Source organism: Mixophyes fleayi, chromosome 7 (genome assembly GCF_038048845.1).
Source record: "Mixophyes fleayi isolate aMixFle1 chromosome 7, aMixFle1.hap1, whole genome shotgun sequence".
Lineage (NCBI taxonomy): Eukaryota > Metazoa > Chordata > Amphibia > Anura > Limnodynastidae > Mixophyes > Mixophyes fleayi.
The window spans coordinates 119459940-119487693 of record NC_134408.1 but is presented as its reverse complement, the minus strand read 5'-3'; the positions used below and the strand labels follow the sequence as shown (position 1 = coordinate 119487693).

The following is a 27754-nucleotide window of genomic DNA, read 5'->3' as shown; positions in this document are numbered from 1 at the left end:
GGTCACAGAGCTGGGCAACACAACCATCTTATTGAAATATATCCATACCATGGAATGGTGCAGTGTGTATATATGTATTTGTGTACAGATCTCATAAGGATCCAGGAAACCTACCTCTCTCCCTGACTTCCGCCACCTTCTGCACACATTTAGTCACTGTACATTCATTGCAGTTTGACCTCAATGTACGCACATCTACCTAAACCAATGTAATTCAGTCCTAGAACATTGTAACAATGTATATGGCCTTTTTACTTGATCTTTGATTTGGGGATCAGGATGTAACCTATAATATCCTGATTTTAGGAAGTATGAAAATGGAAAGTAAAGTGCTGCCACAACACATGTAAGTGTGTAATATAATATAATATTAGTGACCTATGATGCCGTCTTCCTTTACAGGAAACAAAAGTTTGAATAGGTGCAGTAACATTCCAGCAGTAGGCAAGATGTCCATTCTTATAAAGATGGTTTTATTCATCACAAACAGCTTTTAAATACATAGTCCCATACAAGTAAGAAAACATTTGTTTCATGAAAATGATATATCAAAGGTTTCATGTACAGGTTGCATAATGGCACAATAAAAAAAATGAAATGTCTTCAGATATTAAAGACAAGAGAAGAAGTACGCTACAGCCTAAAACAACAGGTAATTTACCCACGTCCTAAAAATACTACATTACCCGATCAGGGACAGCACTTTTCAAATTCGTCTTCTCCTTCCTATAATGGCGGTGGAGAGATCCTTCATTTCCGGTAGCATCATTGGAAGCGTTTGCCAGCTGCTTATCTATGAATTTAACTACCATATAAGGTAAAGCTTTTAACCCATCCGCTAACCGCGAGCCTCAGAACACATTATCCTGCCACGTGTCTCGGGCCCGTTTGGTAGCCAAAGGGCTAAGGTAGTGTTGAGCGAACACTACACGGGTTTAGATGCTGGATGATTTCACAGCACAGTATATAAGTAAGGCTTTATAGATCAGTAGTGTTACAATACACAGAGCGATATTTGGGGGGATGCTGCTTCATGGGATGGTGGTGAAATGCGTTTCCATGGATTATACTGAATGTTGGATTATGATGACATGCTGTGTTACAAACTGTAGCTTATTGGATAGATCACAGTCCAGTCTCTTTTAACTCTCTCTTAGGGAGACATCGGGCTCTAGAAGCTGCTCTTTTTTTAAGCAAACCATCTTGATCCTCTCCCTAATGTGTTCTGCTGAGGAGGCCATGTCGCTTGGACTTCCAAAATACTGCTCGGTTCTGTAAAACAAGAGATAATATATTATCACCCTCAATATGTTCTATAAAGAAAAACAAACCATGGGGTAAATGTATCAAGCTGAGAGTTTTCCGGCTGTTTTTGAAAAGTGGAGATGTTGCCTATAGCAACCAATCAGATTCTAGCTATCATTTTGTAGAATGTACTAAAATAAATGATAGCTAGAATCTGATTGGTTTTTCAAACCCGCAGAAACACTCTCAGCTTGATATATTTACCCCCATAAGTCTTGTCATAAAATGGAGGAACTTTTCTTTTTTATAAGTTGGCCTAATAATTTGATTACTAGGGGTGTTTGGAACTAGTTCAATAGCACTTCAGGAATGCCACTGACTGATGTCTCGTATCCTAGTACCTGGATAAATGGCTCTAACCACATTCTTGACGTTTCATACAAGAGGAATAACGTCTATACATACACACAGAGACATATTCAATTGTGGAATTGCCCAATTAAAAAAAAAAAAATATGTAAGCAAGAGTACAACTATTTCTGGACAAAGGAGGAATTTCATTTAAAGTTCACCCATTCCCTACAAAGAGTAGACGCAGCTATTTCGTTGCCCATCAACTGACTAAAACTGTACAGGCTTCAATCTCATGAATATTTATTCATATGAAATGTGTATGCACTCCGAGCCCCTTCATCGAACGACCACTTACATCATATATTTATTAGAATGTAGTTGCAGTATGTGATATATAGGGCAAACATTGAACGTGAGTTTCCTTGAACACAGACGCAATATAATTAAGAAACACCACACACAGTATTGGATGCATCTTACATGAAACACGCAGATATAAAATGTGTCCACAAAATTGTGCAATTACATGCCTATTCTGAGTCCGTATATTAAGGTATACTATATTAAACGGTGCACCCCCAATGGTCTAAGTACCAGCGCTTATAGCCTGGGCAGCTTGAGGCAATTTTGGGGGACCCGGTGCCCCCTGCAAATCTCATCAGACTCAGACAGACAGGGCTGGTCACACAAACAGAGAATCCCACAGCGTGGGGTCCTCCTGTCATAATGTGACCCAGTCCCATCTTATTTAGCACTGAGATTTCCTCCATGAAAAAATCCTTTATATAAATAGTGCTCTGACCAATCGGAGCAAAGCTGTGCCGCTGCTCCGCAAGTTTGTCAAAAAGTTTTATTTTCTCCTCATTGGGTTAAAAGCCTGAAGGAAGAAGAGAATCCCTGTGGCTTTCGGTGAATAATAAACTGGTGAACAAGAGATTGGGTCAGTGTTTTTTTTTTTTAAAAAGTAATTTTGTGGCGCTATAGGTCACAGCTGAATATTTAATATTAGACTGTTTATTCAAAAGCGTTTAACAATAAGATACCACGCTGCAGAACCCTTCTGGTGCCTTATAAATAAAATATAATATTAACAGAATTGAATAATATTTCACTAGCTATAGTATGCCCTTATAGTGAATATTCAACTGAATATTTCCCCTCCATTTATTAATATATAACATTTTCCTTAGGGAAAGTAAGAGTGTTAGCTTGATGTACGAGTTGTAGGGTCTCTAGTTATTGCCTATTATGGGGAATTTGTGACTCAACCTGTTTTGTTAGACATTTGCGGAAATTGCTGTTGTCCGATATAATGTCTCTGATATACATCCTACTCTTCCTGCATCTGCTTCCAGCATCCAGCTTTGAGGCAGGCTTAATACTCAACTAACTGCCTTTTTTTGGGGGATTATTTTCATTCACTATGGTGCTGGCATCTTTTATGTTGATATTTTAAATGATTTATATTTAATATAATTTGTGAAATGCGATTAATCAATTTAGATTGGTTATTGATTGGTATCCAGAGGTATTTCTGTGCTCACGGGGCGACCTAACGCACACTACATGCCACTGTAATTGCGTGGAGAAACGTGTCAAGCAGAGGTTACTTGTGGTAAAGGTTGATTTTGTGATTACTGTTTTTAAATAAGGCTTTTTCCTACGGGAATGGCTTAATGTTCCCTCTGAACTACTGCGGACTGACTTCCTTTAGTCTGACTCGGACTGTTCAAAGTTGCCGGGTATCTCTGAATGTAATCTTCTGGGACTGTGAACCACCAACATAGCACAGTTTGGTGCTATGGATCATCCTGCGGTGAGGAAACAAAAGCTTCTTTAATTCAAGTTGAGTGGTAAAGTGTGATGCACTGTGTCTTATTCTCATTATTACAGACTTTTGTACTAAGCCCACTGAGATCATGGGCACGGGCTTTAGGGTTCACTAATGAGAGCTGTCAGTCACTACAAGGATGAGAGCCTGCTGGCTATTTTGTTTTACACACACATTGTATCTGGACATTCATCACAACTGTGGATCTCTTAATAAGTTAGCTGGTATTATGGAACTTTGTTCTGATGATTCTTCTCACATATTGTATGGCTGATAAGCTCCCTGATGTGCGACTACTACATGGGGGATATAAGGAAATTTTGGAACACTAAGGATTCCAGCTTCACCGATTAAGATCATAGGAATATGTGTGAGAAGGATTCACGTTTGGTCTGAGAACCAAGGTCTATAATAAATTTACTTTGAGACACTCAAGTGGGATCTGTTTGGTTACTATTTATATCTATTTTATGTGAATATCACATAAATTTACCACAATTATTTCTTGCTATAAAAACCTCTTACAATTCTGCAAACTCTCAAACTAAATCCTGATTTCAGCACTTCCCTACTGTTCACAGATAACAAGTCTTTCTTTTGATTATATGCTGGAATAAATGTATTTGTAGTTTGGTTTGATTCACTCTCTATACATATTCCCATACGACTAAGCTAACTGCTACTAATTTTCGGGATACTTTCACATTTTTGCTTTAATTTTTGCTTTCATAAAAAGCCTTTGCTTTAAAAAAAAGATAACTTGTAACCTAAAATATTTTTGTACAGTTCCTTTAACTAAACCATTGGATACTGGAAGACATCTAGGACAACCCTACTTTACACTGGCCTACCTGCAAGAACCATTAAGGCACTTACAACCTACAGTGTAAAGCTGAGCACACACTACAGGTTTTTTAACCAATTATTGTGCCAATCACACGATAAACGGCTGGTCAGACATCACATTAGTGTCCGCTCCCACTATCATGTTTTATCGTACGGAACCACATCGTATCGGTTGATTTGATTTTATAAACTAACTAAAAATCATGATCAACGATGGAAAGATGTCTGGCAAATATGGGAGTGTGTATGCACTCAAGGCCAGCAGTGTAGGCAGATATCTGTAGAGTGCGCTGTCACAGTCTTTTCAGCAGATGGTTATGAGAGATGAAGATCACAGATCTGAAGGCAAGTGTGTACACATAAGTCTGCATGCTCATTGGGGCTTTCAGTCGTTGTTAAAATCAGTACAGTAATTTTCTGTAGTGTGTATCCAGCTTAACTCTGAAGACTTTCAATGTAAGCAACAGGATCCCACTGGTTGAAGACTATCCCAGTCTATTGCTCAGATGCTGGGATAACTATCCACCTCTGTCCTGCTTTCATTTATGTGTAGAGGGGCAGAAGGACAAGGAAAGGTCTAAGGCGAAACCATCAGACATCCAAGATTAGCTATTTTATAGTTCACCTTGGTTTTATATAGCCCTCTCTTCCATACAGAGCATGCTGTGAGGCAGACACACAACGCCTATGCTGTGAGCACGGCACAGAGACATGACCTACCCATCAGGATACATTACAGGCACAGTTAATCTATCCATCAGAGATTTCCCAACAGCTTCAACTTCGTCAAATTGCTCAAAATCCATCACAGATTCGGGAAGGTCCGGACTGTCTTGTAAAATCTGAAAGAACAAATAGAAAACATGAAAAGCAGATTCTAGTTATGTCAATTTAAAATGATTTAGAGAATGTAAAACTATAATACAACCTGCCCTAAATCACCCCTAACTTTAGTTTTATATCTCGGCCTTTTAATATGAAATTACGATGACAATCATTTTCCATAAATCATGCTTTGTGTATTGTTCATATTGCTAAGTAATGCAAAGGTACTCTCCTCCTCATGGATCATTCATCGTCTGAAGTACTCAGCAAGCATTAAATATTTACAATACAGGAGCATTACATTTTCACATTACCATTGTGCATCATTTTATTGTGGGTGTACCACAATAATTTCATCTTTACTCTGGTGATGAACACCACATTAACTTGTTCCTGCCAATCACACTGTAAAAAATATATAAAAACATTCAAGTCTGGACAAGCCACTTTTTGGGACCTCCGCTCACACGCTAGACCCCCCTAGTCGGGACCTCCGCTCACACGCTAGACCCCCCAGTCGGGACCTCCGCTCACACGCTAGACCCCCCAGTCGGGACCTCCGCTCACACGCTAGACCCCCCAGTCGGGACCTCCGCTCACACGCTAGACCCCCCAGTCGGGACCTCCGCTCACACGCTAGACCCCCCAGTCGGGACCTCCGCTCACACGCTAGACCCCCCAGTCGGGACCTCCGCTCACACGCTAGACCCCCCAGTCGGGACCTCCGCTCACACGCTAGACCCCCCAGTCGGGACCTCCGCTCACACGCTAGACCCCCCAGTCGGGACCTCCGCTCACACGCTAGACCCCCCAGTCGGGACCTCCGCTCACACGCTAGACCCCCCAGTCGGGACCTCCGCTCACACGCTAGACCCCCCAGTCGGGACCTCCGCTCACACGCTAGACCCCCCTAGTCGGGACCTCCGCTCACACGCTAGACCCCCCTAGTCGGGACCTCCGCTCACACGCTAGACCCCCCTAGTCGGGACCTCCGCTCACACGCTAGACCCCCCAGTCGGGACCTCCGCTCACACGCTAGACCCCCCAGTCGGGACCTCCGCTCACACCCCAGAGCCCAAATTGAAGGCCTACATTTTATACTAGCCACCAGACTGCCTCTAATTTGCACACAAACCACTAGAAAGAATTGTGTTGTAATCACTGGAATGAGAGGTGGAAATTCTTAGCAGCAATAAAGGGGGTCCGCAAAATTTCTGAAAGCTGCTCTGTTTGGAACCAGGCTGTCAAAAACTTGAGTGATTCAAGCAGATCTATTTCACTTCACTGCCCGCCTGCACCACATGACCTGAACAACCAGGTGGTTCCATATAGATAAAACCTAAAGTTTACATTTGATTTAGTAATGCTGGCCCATGAGAAGCTACCTTATTTTTGAAGGAAAAAATAATGTATTTTTATACATTTCCTGCCAGGCTATTTTTAAGGAATATAATTTCCAAACATTTTATATAATTCTAGAAGACATTTCAGCACACTGTTGGAAAATTGAAGAGAATTGTATTGTACTGACAGTGAAAATTGCCAAGAAACATTTTACAAAAGTACTTGACCTTTAGATGAATAGCACGACTTGACGTGGGTCATATGCAAATGACTCTAACCTTTTCCGCATTTGAGTGAAAAGCGAGAGCCATTTCCAACCGGTGAACTCTCTCTTCTGAGGTTATCGTAAACTGTTTCCATACTCTGTTGAGTTTAGGAAGTGTGTCCCCCGACGACCTTGACGTACATCGCAGAGACTGACATAACACAACTGTGGCTTGCAGTAACTGCCGGCCGTAATCATAAGTGCTCTGCAAAAAGGAAAGGAAATTACGGGGGAGGAGACAATTAGACATTTATTTGTCCGATTGCTGAAATGAAGAGGTCAAACAAATGGGACGCGCTTCCTAATGTTATATTTCCAATAGAAGTTAATTCACTGTAAAGATGTTTCAAGTTTTGCCATTTTAGCTACAGGTCAGAACATACAACATTCTATTTGTACAACGTATTTCCAGCATAGACTGGGGTTACTATGTGATCTGACTAATATGACTAACTATGTAATAATGTAACAAAAATACCCTGAGAAAGTAGTTTGCAAATAAGCAAACTTGGAGCTATCCAGGCTCTAATACATATCAACCTAAGATGACACGCACACAAATATATGTATATACCGTCATCACCCTGCTGCCACTGGGTGTTTACTGGGGTGGGCGTGGGTGATACGCAGTTTGTATCATAACCCAATTCCCCATGTGGCAGGTTAGCTTTCCCAGGATATTTGTTTGCACTTTCGAAAGATCGAGAGTAGGCAAAGTTGATATATACATACATACATACATCAGTGTTCTCCCCAGCACCTATTTCCCGAGTGCTCTGCCCGGCTGTTTGTATTTGCCCCTGGCTCTTGCGGCCAAACAGAGTCCTATTATAATTGGATAAACCATTGTTTCTCCTATTAAAATAGGCACTATGTGGGCACTACAGCCAGCAGTGTGTGTTAGACCACTGACCACCTATCTAACCAGTCCTGGCAGGTGTGGGCAATCGATGGTAGTCACTTCACAGACTACCCAAAACACAACACAAATTTCCCCTGATAGTATAACACCGATAGTGGTGTTTCTTACATTGTCTTCATCTCGACCGCTTGTAATACATACTTGAAACAACTGCGGGGAATCAACATGTCGTCCGGGAAATATGACGTCATCTTAAACAGAGACACTGAGATTGTTGGTATTAAGGTGGTCATTTCATTAAGCTCCGCGTGTACTATGTTTTTTTTAAAAAAATACCCATTCTACATTGTACACGCAGCACCTCCTGAAATAACCACCTTAATACCAACAATCTCGGTGTCGTCATTTTGCCTGGACGGCATGTTGATTTGCCGCAATTGTTTCAAGTATGTATTACAGGCATTCGATATGAAGACAATGTAGGAAACATCACTATCGGTGCTTTACTATCGGGTAAATTTGTGTTAGGTTTTGGGTACTCGCATTTAGTACCCAGACCTGGGCAATAACCTCCAACATCTTTCATTATTATTGCAAAGTATTACACAACTCTCACCACCCGGCTGGGGAGAACACTGCATATATGCACAGAAACAGCTATACACACATACAAATAAATGTAAAAAGATGGAAACGCCTGGGTAATTTGGGGACACCAAGCATATTGGAAGCCAGCACTTCCACATAGGTGTGACTCATGCATTTATTAAGCAAAATACATCCCAGCATGTCAGGGTCATGTAAATAAATGCTGGGCTGATCTGTTGCCTATAATTATGACTACATGACTGCAAGAGTCCTCAGTGATTCTGAAATTGTTGGGGCGTGTTTAGCAGAAGCTTCAGTGACCAGGATGATTTAGGGGATGTCTGCATCAAACTCAGAGGGTAAAATCATCATCAAAGTGCAACAGTGGGAGGAAGCATATAATTCAGTAACGTGATATTGTGCATTTAATTGAAATGCAAGTCAAAATAGATAAGCAGGTTAACTGAATGCAGATTTCAAACTTTGATATGAGCAGCCAGGCTCATAGAAAATGGTCCAACGACAACTCCACAATAGAGGATATCATAGTCGGGATGCAGTGCATAAACCGCTAATCACACCTTGCAATGCACATTTGTAAGTTCAGTGCTGCAAAGAGCACAGACAATGGACTACCAAGCAGTGGACTAAAGTGATCTGGTCGGGTGAACCCTCCTTTACTATCATGGTTCTTGACAGACAGATGAGTGCACGTATGGCACCAACCTGCAGGGCTGGAAACTACAAGTGCTGCTTTAGAATTCTGGCGCACACATTTTCCAGTATAAGTTGGGTGCAGACGTTCCCTTAGGAATCAAAGTGAATGGTAATTACTACATAATGGTACAGACTTGATAATCCACACCCCATGTTGCAGCATTTCTGACAGGATGACAGTGGCCCCATTCTCAGAGCACTAGTAGTTTGTTGAGCATGATGTTGAGGTTTATCCATATGTCATCATCCTCTCAGTCATCACATCTGCACCTAATCCAGCATTTATGGAATATCCTAGAACAACTCCGAGACACCGTTGTCCTCTACCATCAACCAGTCAGTAGAGGGACATTATTGTGAAAGAACGGTGCTGCATCCCTCCGGCACAGTGCCAAACTCTGGTAGCCTCAATGACACAGCGAAAACAGAGCACACATGGCGGCCCAATGCCCAATCACTTTATATTTGTGAGTTTTCAATCCTTTGTTTACTGTGTGTGTGCTCACCCCAAGGAAAAGCATCATATGGTCAAAATAGCCTAATTGTGGCTAAGAATTAGGCTTATGGGGAATCAATTTTGTCATAACATAATGTGAAAAACTATAAGTGAGCAAGGCTCACAATCTACTATATAAATGCCTAGTGGCGTGTGTGGGAAAAAAAAAAAAACAAGCTGCAGCGCCACCTGCTTGGCAGAGTTATACACTGACCTATATATTTCTTGAAGGAGAAGTGACAGTTGGGAGTGGTTGGTGGTTGCCGGGGGTGACAGTGGGGAGTTTTTAACACCTTAAGTAGCTTGATGAAGGATGTGACGATGAAGATGAAGGATGAGGTGATGGAAAAAAATGATGAGGTGGTGACATGTGGACAAAACCACGTTAAAAAAGGGCGCTTGCGTCGGGAAGTAACGCTCTTCCCCTGAGGAGGCCTGGGCTAGGCCCAAATGCATGACAAGAACCCTTTTAACACCTTAAGTAGCTTGATTTGACTAGAATGCATGAGTATCATGCACGGGTTAACTTGTGTCTTATAATTAACTAAACTTGGAACTCCTTAAGATGGGACCCACTGAGTCACATAATCTATACATGCAATAATAAAATAAAATAAAAATACATATACATATATATATATATATATATATATATATATACATATACATATATATATATATATATATATATATATATATATATATATATATATATACATATACATACATAAACACATTACCCACAGAGACGTCATTAGAGAATCATGCTATTTACCTGAGCGACGTCCACAAATTTTCTATGCTTTTCTATCAAAATTTTGGTTTCTTGGCTGTCGTCTCCCAGTCTGATGTGCGTCTTTAACAAGGCATCCAGCAATTCATTTAACCATTCTACTGCCTAGAAAACCGCAGATATTAACAATAACTCTTCAATATTCAGACTAAACATCAGGCAATAAATTAGTCCCTTGCCAATACTTCAAGGTGCATCATTCAATCTGTGCAGAGGAACATTATCAATGAGCTAAATAGGATATATACTTAAATGTGTTCTGCCTGACCTGAGTAACAAGCAGAGAGTCAACGACCAAAATTGGGTGTAGGCATGTGACAGCTTATCTGGAATGCTTCATATATAGAATTTTCTGTATAAGGTGCCACCACCCACCATTTACAGGTAAACATGACCTGTCTTCCCTCACACTGCCTCGGGCGTTCCCACTAAATCCTCCACCAGTGCTCCTCACAGTGGCCAATGGAAGAGGGGTGTTTTATATAAGAGTGCATGACCACAAATTACTAAAATCTTACTTTTCTGAAAAACAGAACTTTCTGATAACGGTGTTCCAGATAGTGGATTACATGCATGTACATAAACCTATTCAAATGATAATACATATGAAGGGGCTTTTATGTGAAAGGAGCATAACTAATGGTGACAACGCAAAGCTAGTGAAATATTAGTTCTGTAAACTAAGGCAGTAATTCCAGTCACATTTACCACAAATTACTAATGGCTGATTTTGTACAGTCTTTCATCTCATAATATACAGTAATACATTCATGTACAGCATCTTTGGTGACAGTGGACACGTTTAATGCTTCCAAGGTGAGCCCAGCTTATCCATCTTGCATTTCTGCAGAACTCGGAGAAGTCAGTGAACAGAGGTAATGCAAACAAACAATTTCCAGCGCACAACCTTGTAAGGTCCATTTATATCAGTAAACCACTCAGTCTCACGTGATACATCTGATATGCACACAAATTGTTGTGAACAAATTGTATTTATTGTAAACTAATAAAACTGCCCATACATGGCAATAAATTAATAAAATGATTACCCTGATCTTGGGTAATCATTGATGTGTCATGTGTGAGTGAGTGGTTTACTGATAGTAGACCTTACAAGGTTGTGCGCTGGGAATTCTTTGTTTGCATTGTTAACTTATCTAGAGAAGAGGGGTTGCTCTAGGTCCCAAGCAGCACACACAATCATTTCCTGGGTAGCGCACTAATTTCTTTGGTGAACAGAGGTAAAGTTCTTGATAGATCTGAGTTATCGGCTTGCAGTCTCCTAGGTAACCATTCTGTGCAAGTCTAGTGCTATCACTGCAAAATTGAAAGTCAACGGATATGCAACAATTTAATATTTCAGTTTTTTGGCCCATTTTAGAAGCCTTTTAGGCAATTGTTGCAACTTATGAATTATTAGCCCGATTCATGAAGGCACCCATATCAACGTATTGTGCATGTGATTTTTTTTTAAACGCATTTAAATCGAGTATACGGACGTCCCAATTTACCTACAAGCAGATCTGAAGAAATGTCTCTTATTGAATACGGATCTAGGTACGCTCTGCATATACGGTGTTTGCCGTATTGAGACAGACAATACACTGCAGGATACTTACAATGCATATATGCCATATAAAAAGTCCCATCAGAACTCAGACAAAATTTTTTTTCAATTGTCAGCCGTTAATAAAGTAGTCATTAATAAAAAAAAAAAAACATTTTAAAAGAATTCTCATTTCCCCCCCCATAAAATACATTTATCAGGATGTTATTAATGTCTATTGTACATAAAATGCAATGTTACAGTTGCTCCTGATTTCCATCAGATGTTGTAGAATGCATACATAGCCATCATCACTATTAAATCAGCACTTACATCTGTATCTGGTGCAAGTGACAGGACAGAAAAACACGTACCCCAAAGCTTAAATCAGATCCTGCTGCGTGCACTCCAGCTTGGCATGCCCATACTGTAAATTGACTACGTGCATACACCCCTGCCCGCCTCGTACGGCCCATTAAAACGTAGGCTATCGGACGTGCGTGTCCTTTGCATTTAAAGATTAATTGCATGCACTTGTGTTCACTAGTGTATAGTTCGTTTCTGGGCATGCACCAAGAAATGTAATAATAAATACGGCACGTATTGGCATTTCCGCTCCTCAATAAATCAGATCCTATGTGTTTTACAGTTTGTAATGGATGAAACAGGGAATATTCAAATACTATAATTTAAAAAAAAAAAAATGCAGCCAAAAACTGAACCTTTTAATTGTTTGACTTTAGTTGACCTTGCTTTTTTACTGGGCTCTAAGTGCTGCACAGGACTTGTAAAAAAGTAAAAGCTGGGCATGGCATCACAACCCACGCCCAAAGTATGCCCATATTAAACCCTGATCCAGCAGTGGCTATATGCAGTCACCATGCACATTATGAGGAACCAATGACTAAATAATATGACTTCACCAGAAATGTATATGTCTGTGACCAGCATTATAAGCCAGAATGTATCACTGATTCTAGAATATGTTCTATACTGAGCTTGCTGTGACAACATTTATTAACATTGGTTAATTATTAAAGCCCACAACTTGGTTTTTGATCAGACACGAAACACCATTTACAAACCTGCAACTCTATAGTGCATTAAGAGCTTATGTGACATCATACGCCTATTTTTACAAAACGTGTATGGATCTGTGCATCAAGACTGCAGCGTGTGTGTGTGTGTGTGTGTGTGTGTGTGTGTGTGTGTGTGTGTGTGTGTGTGTGTGTGTGTGTGTGTGTGTGTGTGTGTGTGTGTGTGTGTCAATCTGAGTCATCCATAAGATATGCTTCAAGGGTGAAGGTGTTATTACGGCGGAGTTCCCTGATTAATAGGTGGCCGGCAGCCTCTTGCCTCCGGTAAAAGAGAATGAGTTTTGTGGATGCTCACAAAATTAGATGGAAATTGGAAGTCACCCCTCCCCCCCATGACAGCGCATTTAATGAGGGGAAGCACATTTATAAGTACACACAAATATAATAAAAACATTGAAACACACAACAGTGACGATTATTAAAAAAGACACAATGTCCTCTCTCATGATTAACTGAAGACATAAAGGAGGCTGGAAAATAAGTATTTTAGGAGAACAATGAAGAAGTTTAACTTATCGGAGGTGGTGGTATTAAAGTGACAGTAGGCATGACCTTCATGGCTTACATCTATAATAGCTGCATGTGCATAGACAGTAAAATATTGCAATGCGCATTTTGTATATTGGCAGATGCCCTCATATTGTATATTATCTTCTATAAGGAGACCTAGTTTATTTTAAATGCATGCACTCTAACCTGACTCCGCTCCCTATTTTATCTCCAGCTGACAAAACATAGCATTTCCAGAAATGGAAAAACTATAGAGTCTACCAGGATAATCAAAAATTATTGTCCACATTTTTAGCCACATCTGCTTCATTATTTATCAAATGGCTCGTTGTTCTCTCCTTCCTGCCATATTTATATTACTGCTAATTTGTAGTTGTTTTGATGGTGTAAAAATTAATCTGAATATAATACATACTGCTTTGACTGGCAGACAGAACAAGACAACTACCGGATGGGCCTTAGTCTAGGACGGGAACAGATGGTCTTATGTGACGTGGGAAGGATGGTGTTAGTGTGAGCTATCTGGTGACACAAGGGTAAGCAGTGATTTAATGCAGGCTGGAAATAGGGTTAGGTCATATTGTTTACTGCACAGACCAATATAGCTGCACAGTGTACTTTAGTCATTCATCCGGAACATTCGGCCACATAGGAAAAATGGATAGAAAAAAAACTAAATACAAAAGTGAAACTCTCTCTTTAAAATGTTAGATACATAGTCTACCTATTGTACTAAAACAGGGACAAGCACATGGTAGTGCAGTGTCACGGCAGATGTCATTTAGCAATAATGAACAGTTCTGGAAACACCAATGCTCATTCGAATGTTTTATGCTACGAGTATTAATAAAGCTTTGGTTGTTTTACTTCTTACTTGAGCTGCGTCTTCTTCACATTTAAATAGCTGAACCATCTGTAGCATTTTTAACCTCCGGACATCCACCATGTCTTCACACCTGGAAGGAGAATTAACATTTCATTTGTATAATGTTCCCTTTCATTAGACATCATCATCATAACAACAATGAATCATAGTCCATGTATGGTCACGTTATTAAAAGAAATACGTGAACACATGCTTTATAAACCTCTTGGTTCAGAAAAGAATGAAATGTGAAGGCCGCTGTCATTGTACAGCCAAATTTCCATGATGTACAAGTAGAAGCACTTACCTCCATGTCCCTCTGTTTCCTGTGTACGTGAGCTGATGGTAGTCCAAATAGCATTGGACAAAGTTAAATATATAGACTTGTTGACCGACTGTTAAACATCTAAAGGTGCAGTTATATTGCCTCCGAAAGGCTTACTGGCTTACTATGTACACTATTAGAGTCCAGCGAAAGAATCATATAAATACACACACATATGCAGCATTAAAGATATGTGAGCACATTGTATAGAGGATATGGAGGGAGGTCCACAAATGGAAGCTAATCTAAACCCAAAGCACAAACACCACCCTGTAATAATGACTCTTTGCGGAAGATTCAATTCTAAGCGATGCACTGCCAAACAGATTTTCCTACACACCTCTATAGGGTGTGAGGCAAAACCCACAATGTTGCCCCGGAGGCACTCCCTGACACATCACACTGAATAGAATCGGTCCCTTAATGTACTATAAAACTCATGGATACGACACACCTGAAGCAGATGGGGATATCTGACAAGTTCCTCTCCAATTCTTAGCTCAATCATGGATTCCTACCATGAGAATAACTTTTCCTGACACCCCCACCCCGCACTGAGCAGAATGATTGTAAGCTCAATTGGGCTTATAACATTCTGTGTATAGTGTAGAATAACGATAATCTCACATGAATAAAGCAGCATGCCTAGAGACACTGGGATGATATAGATCACTTTCAGCCCTACTTAGAACTTGTCATGATCTTGGCAGACCTGAGGGCTGGCATGAGAATCAGATGATTTAATCTTAATAAATGTGCTGAAGGCTGAATTGCTCTTCATCAAACCACAAAGGATTCTGCAGAGTACGACGACAGTGATGTGAACAGATTAATCTACCCAGACCTTCACCTTAAAGCTTGGAAAGTTTTCGTAACAATTTTTTCTGGCACTCATCTTTTTATTTTAAAGTATCAATCAAACGTTAATATTCTTTTATTGCCTGGATGAGATGCGTATCTGCACTAGATGAAAAAACGGGATTTTTACTTACGATAAATCTTTTTCTCTGAGTCCATCTGGGGGACACTCCTTAACCACGGGGTTGAGTCGGGGGGAGGAGTCTGGCACCCAAAGAGTTAACTATTTTCAGCTGACAGCATATCACCCCCGCCAATTCCCCACATACCTCAGTTTGATTACCAAAGCCCTAGGACGAGAGGCCAATCAACCAAGACACACCACTCAACAGAGGGGGGAGTGGAGATAAAAGAAAACAACGAAAAGACGGGGGGGATCGCAGTGTCCCCCAGATGGACTCAGAGAAAAAGATTTATCGTAAGTATAAATCCCGTTTTCTCTTACATCCATCTGGGGGACACTGCTTAACCATGGGGACTTACTAAAGCAATCCCTCTGAAGGGTGGGATCGCTCTGATCTCCTTGCACGTAGAACACTACGGCCAAAGGAGGCCTCCCCAGACGCAAATATATTAAATTGGTAGAATTTTGTAAAGGTATGGACCGAGGACCAGGTGGCAGCCCTGCACAGCTGGTCCGCCGTGGCTCCATTACGAGCCGCCCAAGACGCCCCAACCGACCGGGTAGAATGGGCAACAATACGCTTCGGCACAGGGAAATTAGTACGGACATAAGCCTCCCTGATAGTCAGGGTAAGCCATCTGGCAATAGTTTGCTTAGATGCTGGCCATCCCCGCTTGGAAAAGTCAAATAATACAAATAGAGAATCTGTCTTACGCATCTTTGCAGATCTCTTAACATATATACGTAATGCCCTCACTACGTCCAAATATTTATTCGTCTTTGTTCTAGGAGTCTGAGGCTCCTCTCTGAACACTGGAACAACTATATCCTGATTAATATGAAAACCTGAGACCACCTTAGGGAGAAAAGACGGAACAGTCCTTAAAACTGCTCTATCCTCATGAAAAACCAGATAAGGTTCTTTGCAGGATAAAGCTCCCAGCTCAGAGACCCTTCTGGCCGAGAACTGCTGAGAGTAGAGGTTCAAAGGGAGGCTCCTGCAACATGCTAAGGACCAGATTAAGATCCCAAGGCTCCGCAGGATGTACGTTGGGCGGCTGGATGTGAAGCACTCCCTGTAGAAAAGTCTTAACATCCGGAAGCTCCGCCAGCCGTCTGTGGAAATACACTGACAAAGCAGATACTTGAACTTTTAAGGTTCCAAGTTTAAGCCCTGCCTCTAAACCACACTGTAAGAAGGCGAGAAATCTAGCCAGACCAAAGGTTTTAGAATTGCAAGACTTCTTCTTACACCACTTTATATATATATATATATATATATGCCAGATACGGTGGTAAATTCTGGCTGAAACTGGCTTCCTGGCATTCAGGAGAGTGCCTATTACACCCCCCGAGAAACCTCTCGCTCTCCACAGACTGGATTCTAAGGCTCTGCCATTAAATTCAGCTGGTTCAGCCTCTGACGCAAGAACTGTCCCAGGGTCAGCAGATCTCTTCACAGCCTTACTAGCAGTACCAGAAAGACTGGACGATCCTCCGGACTGACTCTCCACGGGATCCTGTGGGGCAGGTTTTACCTGCAGCCCCAAGGCCTTGCTAGGACGTCCACTACCAGTGGATTCCTTGTTCTTGCGCAGAACTCTGGGACCTTCCTGCCTTTTGTTTGGTTTTTGTCCAGCAACCACCAGCTGAGGACCTACTTCCTCCACTGGTACCTCGAACACAGGAATGCTCCTATGGGGTGGAACCCTGCACAGGGTAAGGTCGCGAAAGATGTCACCATCTTTCCCAGCAGCTTCAAAGACCTGGCTACTGACAGCCTTTTGTTTGACAGGATCCTGCCTGTCCACTCCACCTAGGACCTCAACCTGTCCTGTGGAGACAACATTCTGCTGCGTACCAAGTCCCTCACTAGTCTCAAGAAAGTCATTCTTAGACAAGGGATTCTCTGTGACCCTTTCAGACTCCAGAAGTTCGGTCATAGACTGAACGACCCGTCTAGCCTTAGCACCCCGAATGGGTGTGACTAAAACCTTTTCCCTCACTGGAAATTCTAAGCCTGTATAGCTTTGTTTAAACAAAGCAAATCGACAGCCCTGAGCTCTTTCTGATTTGACAGAAGCCAGCGAGGTAACCAAAACTTGAGATGAGCTGGCCCCATGAATTCTATCACGATATCCTGGACCTACTCGTCTACCGAGGACCTTGTCTACTGCTGAGCAAACCCAAGCAACCGTCCTCCCACCCCACCCTCTGTAACCAGAAGCAGGTGGTAGTCATGCTGCTGGTCTATCCGGCAGCTTGGCGGAAGAAGCTCTCCGCGCCGCAGGGGCAAAGGATGACCTTCCCCTACGGGACTGTCTCCGGGATTCCACGGCCCCTGGATTGGTAGTCTGGTGGCCTCTGCCAGACCCGCCCCCGTAAAGAGGCTGTCTGAAAGAAGTAAACCTAGGCCTAGCCCTAGGTCTTGGAGTATTTACAGGCAAGGACGTCTTCTTGCCCCCTGAAGCCTGTAAAATCCAAGAGTCTAATTCTGGACCAAATCGCATCCCACCCGTATACGGGATGGATTCTAATGATATTTTAGACTCTGAATCCGCATTCCAAGTCCTTAACCATAACGCCCTTCTAGCTACTACAGCTGTAGCTGAAATAGACGAAGCTATGGAGGCCGAATTATGGGCCGCTTCATATACATAGCCTGCTGCCTCCCTTAGCTGCATGGCCAGAGGCAGTAAATCTGAATCCTGCAAGGCAGACTCTAACTGCCCTGCCCAGACTTCCATGGCCCTAGCTACCCAGGTAGAGGACAATGCTGGCCTGAGGCTAGTACCAGCGGCCAAGAAGACCGACTTCAGCAGGGATTCTAATTTTTTGTCAGTCGCATCCTGTAAGGCTGCTGACCCGGGTACAGGTAGTGTAGTCTGACGAACCAATCTCGCCACAGGTGCATCCACCTTCGCCACCTGTTCCCAACGGGTCATATCCTCCTCCTGAAGGGGATACAACACGTCAAACTTCCTTGGCATAGAGAACCTCTTATCTGGATATTTCCAAGAGGCCTCTACAATATCCCTCAACTCAGCTGAGGGAGGGAACCTGACCACCTGCTTAGAAACTTTCTTAAAGAGAGCGGTCCAAGACTTCGTCTCCTCTACTTCAACAAACCCCAGGGTCTGACGAACTGCTCTTACCAGATCGTCCATACCCTGGTGCCTAGAGTTTCCTTCTGACTCTATAATGGACACATCTGAATCGTCCAACAATTCCCCCTCCTCCTCTGAGGAACTCTCAGAGTCTGACACTGACCACAGCGCTTTAGCTGGTCTACGTCTTTTAACACTACGCTTGTGTCTGGGGTTCTCCAGTAGATGGGTAAGCCGGTCCAGGCCTTTAGCCACCGCTGACCAACCCACCTCTCCTATCTGGGAAACCCCTGGGAGGGAATTAAACCGACCCCTGGGGAAAATGACTCATCTGTCATTCTTACTGTTATACCCTGAGAAGCCACAGATGTAGATGGGATCTCAACTGGTTTAGATAACAGACTTACAAGGGTATTAACTCCCTGTGTTAAGGCAGCCACCCACTCAGGAGGATCTACCGTTATGGTGGAGGTGTCTATAGGCTGTTTCACAGGAGCCACAGTGCAGGCCGCACAGAGCCCCCCCTGATCCAGCCTTTCACTTGTTAATTTAACATTACATTTTGAACAGACATTATGTTTGGTATGTGTTGTTTTGCTTTTATCTGCCATCACAAGATAAGCTAAAACCTGAATCACGTTTCAAAATTCACAAACACTTCTCCAAATTATCAGGAAATACAGATTAGGTTATTTAACCTATTATAGTATTTCTGATTTAAATAAGACAGGCTTGGAGAACTTTATAGTTTTCTTATAAACAACAGTTCTCTCAACACATCATTGTATTATAATATACATGTCTATACATGCACACAGAAGAAATAAAAGTGATACTCAGCGGGGAAGATATGTGTCAACAGTGCACTTCTCTTCAAATGACTGCTGCAACTGTCCTCCTTTTGAACCTTGGCACCAAAAGGGATCTTCCACGCGCTCACTCAGTGGGGGGGGGGGGGGAAGCGGTGTTCCTCAAACACATTCCCCTTCCACTGGCTCTCCTTCTGTGTTATTTACTTTAACAGCGTTTTGCCCTTTCTGAGAAGCGTTTCACCTGCTCTGTCAGCGGGGCCGCCCCCCTGACAGGCGCTTCTCCCACGAGTCAGCTCTGTTGTACAAGGAGCCTCTCGCTGCTATCAAAAGAAATAAACTTGCAAAAGAAAATGAAAAACCTATTACCAGTGAACCCTGTTCACTGTCTCTCTTGGAGCTCTTCAGGTGCGACCTTCTTCCAAGGGCACCCAATTCAAACTGAGGTATGTGGGGAATTGGCGGGGGTGATATGCTGTCAGCTGAAAAAAGTTAACTCTTTGGGTGCCAGACTCCTCCCCCCGACTCAACCCCATGGTTAAGGAGTGTCCCCCAGATGGATGCAAGAGAAAAATAATCTTTTTTTTGAATTGAAACAGAATTGCTTCTTATAAATTCAAGGGTTTCAATAAAATATTAAGAGTTTAAAGACATTTGGGGGCAGCTAAAAATGTTTACTGATCTAGACACATGTTCATTAAAATGTATCCATAACTTATTATGCATATAAAACCTTTGTTTGAAAATCTGTCTGAATATGAACTAAAAACAGCCATACTGATATTTCTACCAATCGTAAACTGAATAGTGATGATATGTTACAATACAGGGTGCACAGTGATCAGTATTGTTGGCTCACAGGGGTAATTTATGAACTGCAAGAGAACACTACAGTGACAGTGCTCTTCTGCAACATCAAGTATCTACAAATCCGCTAATGCACCCGTTTTACAGAAAAGGGCATGGATTTAAAGAACAAGATGGCAGCGTGTACAGATGTGGGAAAGTTCCTCACTAAAGATTGTATTAGGCAAAGTGACTGTAGCTTTACACCGAATTATAAAAATTAGCCTTAGTTTTGTGTGGTTATTTAAAAGAGATACAAGGGTGCAGAGTGCATTTATAAGGGTGTTCATAGATTTGCATGAGAAGGAGTGGCCCGAGATTTGGAGGTCAGGTCTCGCCCCTATCCCCTATATTTACACGTGGACGTATTCTGCGTCCTCCAGTTGCACTGGATGAGCATGTGCATGCCAACCAATGACATGAAAAACACGGGGTATTTCCAAACACATGTGGACATGTATCTTGAAACATGCTAGGCGGACCAGCAGGCACGCACTCACACACATACACTATTGTGGGTCTGAACTTTCTATGTTTCTAAATGACCCTGATGTCACTGGGGCATTCAGTTCAATTGCAACCAGAACGCTATCTGTGTGAGGTTTGTACATTTTTCCGGAGCTTGCTTGGGTTTCCTCCAACAGTTCAGAGACATACTGAATTGGCCCGATTGTGTGTACATTTGTATGCTTGTTAGCAGGGGATTTGTCCGTAAGCTCCCCTGGGACTGAGATGAATGAATAAACATTCATTGGGTTGTAAAGAGCTGCGTAAAATGTTGCCGTTACATAAATAAGAGCAACAAACAAACACTTCAACCTCAATAAATGAACCTGTGCTAGAGCAGATAAATGAAGAACAATATGTCGCAATAAACAGGCATAAAGTTTCTTTAAAAGCAATGTCAAACATAAAGAACAAATCTGCTCCTGGACAAACCATGTTCCAATGCAAGGGGTGCAAGTACATGTATTTATTTTTCCATGTAGGAAAAATATTGGCGGCTTTTCCATCCAGCATTTATCATACCTCCCAACATTCAGAATCCAGAAAATGAACCAAATAAGACCCTCCACCGCTTCGCCCAATCTCTGGCCACAAATGGGTAAATTTGTGTAAAACGCCACCCATTTATTGTTAAGCCCCACACCTTTCAGGGCTGCGAATAGAGGCAGTAGGGAGATATGCACAAATACTGGACAGATTTATATTTACACTGCGATATTGAACTTCAATAGGACACATTCCTCCTAACTCCAGATCGCCTACAGTTTGGGACTAAACTGTAATTCCTATAAGACCTTTGCTTCAGAGCAGACTGATATTTAAAAGGAAAGTTGATTTTTTTTTTTTTTTTACAAAGAAAATAGAGAGTGAAAACTCTAACACATTAATCTGTGCCAGGGCTTGTACCCCCTGGGGTTTATTATTACAAAATGTACCTGTAGTAAAATGCATGTATATGGGTCTGGCACACAATACCATTGGTTCTAGAGTCACCATACACACTGCCATTTTACCATGGTTGCTACAATGAGCTTCCAAAGGCATTTTTCCCAATTAAACGTTCAGGATATGGATCTGTAAAATAGAGGAAAAAGATGTGCAGTGATTTAATATAGTAATTTAGCACAAAAAATAGTGCACTATAGATAGTGGTAAAAGACTGACTAATGTATCAAATAAACATTAAACAAGGGCAAACAATCTGTAGTGATGTTTAGGGATATCAGAACTGCTCCGCTGTAAATGACAAGGCTTGTATCAGGGCCCAATTCCTCGGAGACCCACAAAACAGACAGAGAACAAGAAAATAATAAATTATATATATATATATATATATATATATATATATATATATATATATATATATATGACAATCCAAAGATGTTGACACTACTGGAGTACGGGAGCAGAGTTGCTTAAGCCCCCTCTGCCTCTAGAGATGTAGCTTGCACACAGGGGAGAGCAGTCCAGGATCAGAAAGATCACCCTGGTGAGCAGGTACAGATAGTTATCCAGATGAAGAGCTTAAGTTCATCCTGATGACTTCATCCCCTGTGCCGAGTGGCAGAATCATCGGACTTTGTCCGGTCATCTAGATAATTTGTTTAATATGTTTAACTGAAGTATGTTTTTTTTTTTTCTTTTTCTTCGTTTCTTCTTCCAAGCATTTATATAAAATGACTACACTATATTTACTTGTCTGTGTTCCATGCGCACCTGGTAAAAGCCTTGACATTTACAATGAAGCAATTTTGAAGTCCATCACTACAGATAAGCCCTTGTTTCATTTTTATTTGGTATACCTATTACCACAACTTGCAGTGCACTGTATTCGTTCTAAAATACTACACTATTTGGCACCTTTCTCTAGGTTTTATACATTTAGCATCCAACAAACAACAGTTGTAGGTTAACATGGCTGCTCCACTTGACAACTGATGTATTTTATACATATTATTATGGTTTCAGGATACCCGGTCTGCATCACTTTATATTGAATTTTATTGAATCTAGTGCCTGCATCACTTCACGTTATTCATATGATATGGATCACCTGTGATTGGCCAGCTCACCTTTGCTTCCGTAGCTGCATGTCCTCCATTACACCTTGAATGTGATCCACATTATCCTTGTTTTCACTTGAAACATCTTTTCCGTAAGCCCAAGATGCCTGGCTTGTAATCTGATCCAGAAGACTTTGACCTTTCTCACGTAAGCCTTGGAGGCCGGTGTCTACAAGCAAAGACATTTTTCAGAACTTCATGAAAAGCTATTTAACAAAAACATCATTGTCATGTTTTATAAAGGAACATTCTCTGGCGTCAGCCCACTGGTTGTATGCTTGTGCCGATATTTAGGTTGTAACACTGAAGTGTTAATTAAAAGGCACAAAGATATTGAGACGCTTAAGATGATGCTGGGTCAGTTATTCCACTCTGAGGTGTTTCTGACAATTTTAAGACCATTATAAAGGCTTGAGTGAGTAAATTAGTGTTTTGCTCCGATCCCCGGCTTTAGACAATGGGAGACGGCATGCTCATTAAGGCTGGGTTTTCTAAAGAGAAGCATCTCTAACTCTTGCTGCACAGTTACCCGGCTCTTATCTAACAGAAGTATGACGTTTACATTATAGAGAAATTGGGGTCGGTGATGTCCTATAACTTTACTTTGTTTTGCTTTTAGTGAGAAATAAGTTTGGAAGCTTCATCAGGAACAATTTAAACTAGCAGAGGAGGGCAGTGAACTAAACAGGAATAAAACAATCTGCTCCCCCAAACAAGCGGTATTGTTTCTGCAGGCTAACAAAGAGGTAAACATGGAAGATAGGAACAGAAAATGCACAAACAAATCTCTTACAGCTGTGTGCGCTAATGCTAGAAGTTTAGGAAATAAAATTCCAGAACTAATTGCTTTAAATGACAAGGGATGATCTGGATATTGTGACATTATGGAGTCATGATGCAATGAAAATCATGACTGGGACATAGCTATACCAGGATATACTTTATTTAGGAAGGACAGAGTGGGAAGAATCAGAGGAGGAGTAGCAATGTATGTCAATAAAAGCATAAATACTACTTTAATACAAAAGTATTGAAGAAAAAACTGAGGCCCTTTGGGTGACCATAGAAACAGGGTATAAGGCTGTTCTTTGTACTGGGGTGATCTATAGACCACCCGGTCAAGAAGAGGAATTTACTGCAGGACATCAATAAAATGGCATTAAAAGGAGAGGTAATAATCATGGGAGAATTTAATCTACCTGATGTGAACTGGGGGGGGGGGGGGGGTATTTTGTAAGTTCAACTAGAAGTAGGGACATTCTGAATTCCTTGCGGGGAGCATCCCTCAAGCAAACATAGAGGGAGCCTACTTGCAAAGACGCAATATTAGACATAATTCTTACAAATGGTGACACAATATCTGATGTAACTGTGGGTGAGAACCTAGGATCCAGTAATCATCAAGCATTTTGGTTTAGTAGACCGAAGCATACCACACAAAAACAAAGGTGTTAGATTTTAGGAAGGATGAATTGCAGACATGGGAAATTGTGTAAGTGACTCTTTGGCAGTGTAGAAAGACTTGAAAGGCATGCAGGAGAGGTGGGAAATATTACAAAGTGCAATACTTAAAGCAACAGACCTTTGTATCAAAAGACTTAAGAAAAGTACAAGGAAAAGGAAGCCAGTGTGGTTTGCAAAAGAAGTAGATTGAAATTAAAAAAAAAAAAAAAAGTTTGACTTCAGGAGATATAAGCAGACTCAGAATAAGGAAGACAAAGAGGTGCATCTTGTTAGACAGGAGACTAAGAAGGTAATCGGATGTACAAAGGCACAATCTGAAGAGAAAATGGCCCAGTCAGTGGGTAAAGGGGGCAAAAACTTTTTTTTAGATATATAAGTGAAAGGAGAAAAACAAAAGGAGGAATAATAAGACTAAAGACATAGAGTGAGGGTCTTGTTGTGGGAGACAAGGTGATAGCAGATCATCTTAATAATTATTTTGCTTAGTGTTCACTACATAAAAGTGAAGAGTGGGGAAGGGGCCACAGGTATACTCATAAAACTGAGGTAGATACAAGTACATTTACAGAGGAGATGGTCCTAATAGAGCTCTCAAAACTGAAAGTGGATAAATCAATGGGGCCAGATGGGGTACATCCAAGGATACTAAAAGAGCTTAAAGGGGTGCTGGTAACACCATTAACAGAATTTTTCAATCAGTCACTAGCTACAGGAGTAATTTAAGAGGACTGGAAAAAGCAGATATAGTCCCACTGCACAAGAGTGGAAGCAAGGAAGAGGCAGCAACTACAGACCAGTGAGCCTTACATCAGTAGTAGGGAAATTGATGGAAACACTCTTAAAAGAAAGAGAGTTGTAGAATATCTCAAATCCAGTAACTTACAGGATCCCAAACAGCATGGATTTACTGGGGGGAGATCATGTCAAACAAATCTTATTGAGTTTTTTGACTGGGTGACTAAAGTAATAGATCGGGGGAAGGGTGTAGATGTAGCTTATCTAGACTTTAGTAAGGCTTTTGACACGGTCCCACATCGCAGACTGTTAAATAAACTTGAAAGCTTGGGATTGGATTCTAAGATGGTTGAATGGATAATATCTTGGTTGCAGGATAGAAAACAGAGAGTTATAGTAAATGGTGTGCATTCATAGGAGGGAAAGGTTACCAGTAGAGTACCCCAAGAATCTCTACTTGGACAAGTGCTTTTGAATATCTTTATTGCAGATATTGTAAATGGTATGCAAGGGAAAGTATGGCGTTGTGCAGATGACACAAAGATACGCAACAGGGTAGACACACCAGGAGGGGTAAAACAAATAATTGATGATCTAGGCAGACTAGAGGAATGGTCAAGAGTGGAAACTACAGTATAATGCCACAAAAATGCAAAATCATGCACTTGGGTCTCAAAAACCCAAAGGCTAAATATATTATTAATGGCATTATAATGGAAACTACTGAAGAGGAAAGGGATATTAGGAGTCACTATTTCAGGTGACTTAAAGGCAGGTAAGCAATGTAACAAAGCAATGTAACAAAGCAATGAGGAAGGCAAGTCAGATACTTGGTTGCATAAGGAGAGGAATCCGTATCAGAAAGAAAGCAGTAATAATGGCACTGTATAGGTCATTGGTACGGCCTCATCTAGAATACTGACTTCAGTTCTGGAAGCCATATCTCCAGAAGGATTTAAATACATTAGAAACTGTACAAAGAAGGGCAACTAAAATGGTGCATGGCCTACAGTGCAAAACTTACCCGGAAAGACTAAAAGATCTTAATATGTATAGTTTGGAGCAGAGAAGGGAAAGGGGGAACATGATAGAAACTTTCAAAGATATCAAGGGTTTGAACAAGGTACATGAGGGAAACATTCTTTAAAGGAAGAGAAGTACTAGAACACGAGGACATGCACTGAAACTGGAGGGAAGTAGGTTCAGAGGAAATTTGAGGAAAAACTACTTCATAGAAAGGGCAGTGAATAAGTGGAATAGCCTCCCATCAGATGTGGTAGAGGCTAATACAGTAGAGCAGTTTAAACATGCTTGGGATAGACATAAGAATACCCTTATAAAGAATAAGGGATCAAATAAGGTTTAAGGTTACCATAGGTTAAAAAAAAAATAATGGGCAGACTAGATGGACCAAGCGGTTCTGATCTACCGTCAAATTCCATATGTTTCCATTAGCGGAGTATTAAAAAAAAAAATACATAGAAAAAGGTTTGTGGTATAAACAGTTCAGGGACTACACACATAGGGATTTCTAAACCCAAATCACCTAATAATTAGTACCAGCAGTGAGAGAAGAATATGATCCATATGCTCCCTCATCCTTGCTGAATTTAGGGCCTAGAGCACAAAAAAAAATCTGAGTCCGAGGTTTAATACAAATGATCAGTCAGTTACTGCACCTACAAAACACTGAAAGTGACCTAGTCTAAGTACCTGTAAGACACTTTGAACCCACATCACTGCCACTAATAACAAGCACAGAGCCTAATGAATATTTCTGCTACATCAATTTAGCAAAAACTATAATCTTAGACAAGTTTACTAAAGTGTTTTCCTATATGCCATAACAGATAACTGAAAGAATAATTATACAGTACAAAAAGGTCTATTTATATTAACCCTTTTGGATTTATCCTCATTTATAGACAATGTCTCATATTTATTACACTTTTTCGTGATTTTTCCTTTATGTGAAAGTATCAGCAAGTGACAGATCTGAATTAGACATTGCTGGGAATACTGAGAGCTATTATTGACAAATCATTAACTTGGATTCTGCTGTATAATTAGCTTACATGGTACAGATTGAACCGGATGGGAACAATGAGCATTACTGTGTATTCATTTACTACATACTAGAATATTAATCTTGTTCGCCATCAGCTTCCACAACAATTGTAAGTGTGTGTAATGTTGAGCTCTATAATGATTTCAACAAAAAGGAGGATGAGGGACAGGAATAAATTAATATTGTACAAAAAGGACAAACTGCATTATATCAAACCAGCTCTACAACCTTTTCATTAGTGTGTCAGCACCAGTCTGTGTCACACTTTCAATTCCTAATGGGCACAGTATTGACTAAAAAGACTACAAGTCTGTGATCTGGAATGGAGGGGCTAATATGTCCCATTAGACCGTAAGGTCTTCTCCTGTCTTCTTATCTGCTCAACCTGCGCATCTTTATATCACACCTCTTGTATGATCTGTACAACACCGGTTTGTTATATGCATTACCTATTAGGTCTTATGTATAGTAACATGCTCAATGTCCCACTATTTTTGCATTTACGCTTCTTGCATGTCCTGTATTTTGCCTGTTGACCCTCTATGCTTCCAAGAGGCTACCTCTATAGCACCTTACATGCTGAGCAGAAACCTTTATCCTACACTGATGAGCTATAACAAATGTGAAACGGTCTGTAGGTGGATTCTATCTTAGCATTGGCATG

General features: G+C 41.1%; 1 protein-coding gene across 2 annotated transcripts in view; it reads right to left on the bottom strand.

Annotated features, from left to right (window-relative positions):
- Positions 1-452: 452 nt before the first annotated feature.
- SESTD1 (SEC14 and spectrin domain containing 1) overlaps positions 453-27754 on the bottom strand; it is a 109200-nt gene continuing 81898 nt past the window's right edge. For both annotated transcript variants that reach the window (XM_075180511.1, XM_075180512.1), the window contains 6 exons: positions 22833-22992; positions 14194-14275; positions 10149-10271; positions 6724-6915; positions 4997-5118; positions 453-1272 (listed from right to left, as the gene is read on the bottom strand). In XM_075180511.1, the coding sequence (XP_075036612.1) occupies positions 1143-1272; positions 4997-5118; positions 6724-6915; positions 10149-10271; positions 14194-14275; positions 22833-22992 (809 nt within the window). In that variant the 3' untranslated portion in view covers positions 453-1142. The remainder of the gene's footprint in view (positions 1273-4996; positions 5119-6723; positions 6916-10148; positions 10272-14193; positions 14276-22832; positions 22993-27754) is intronic.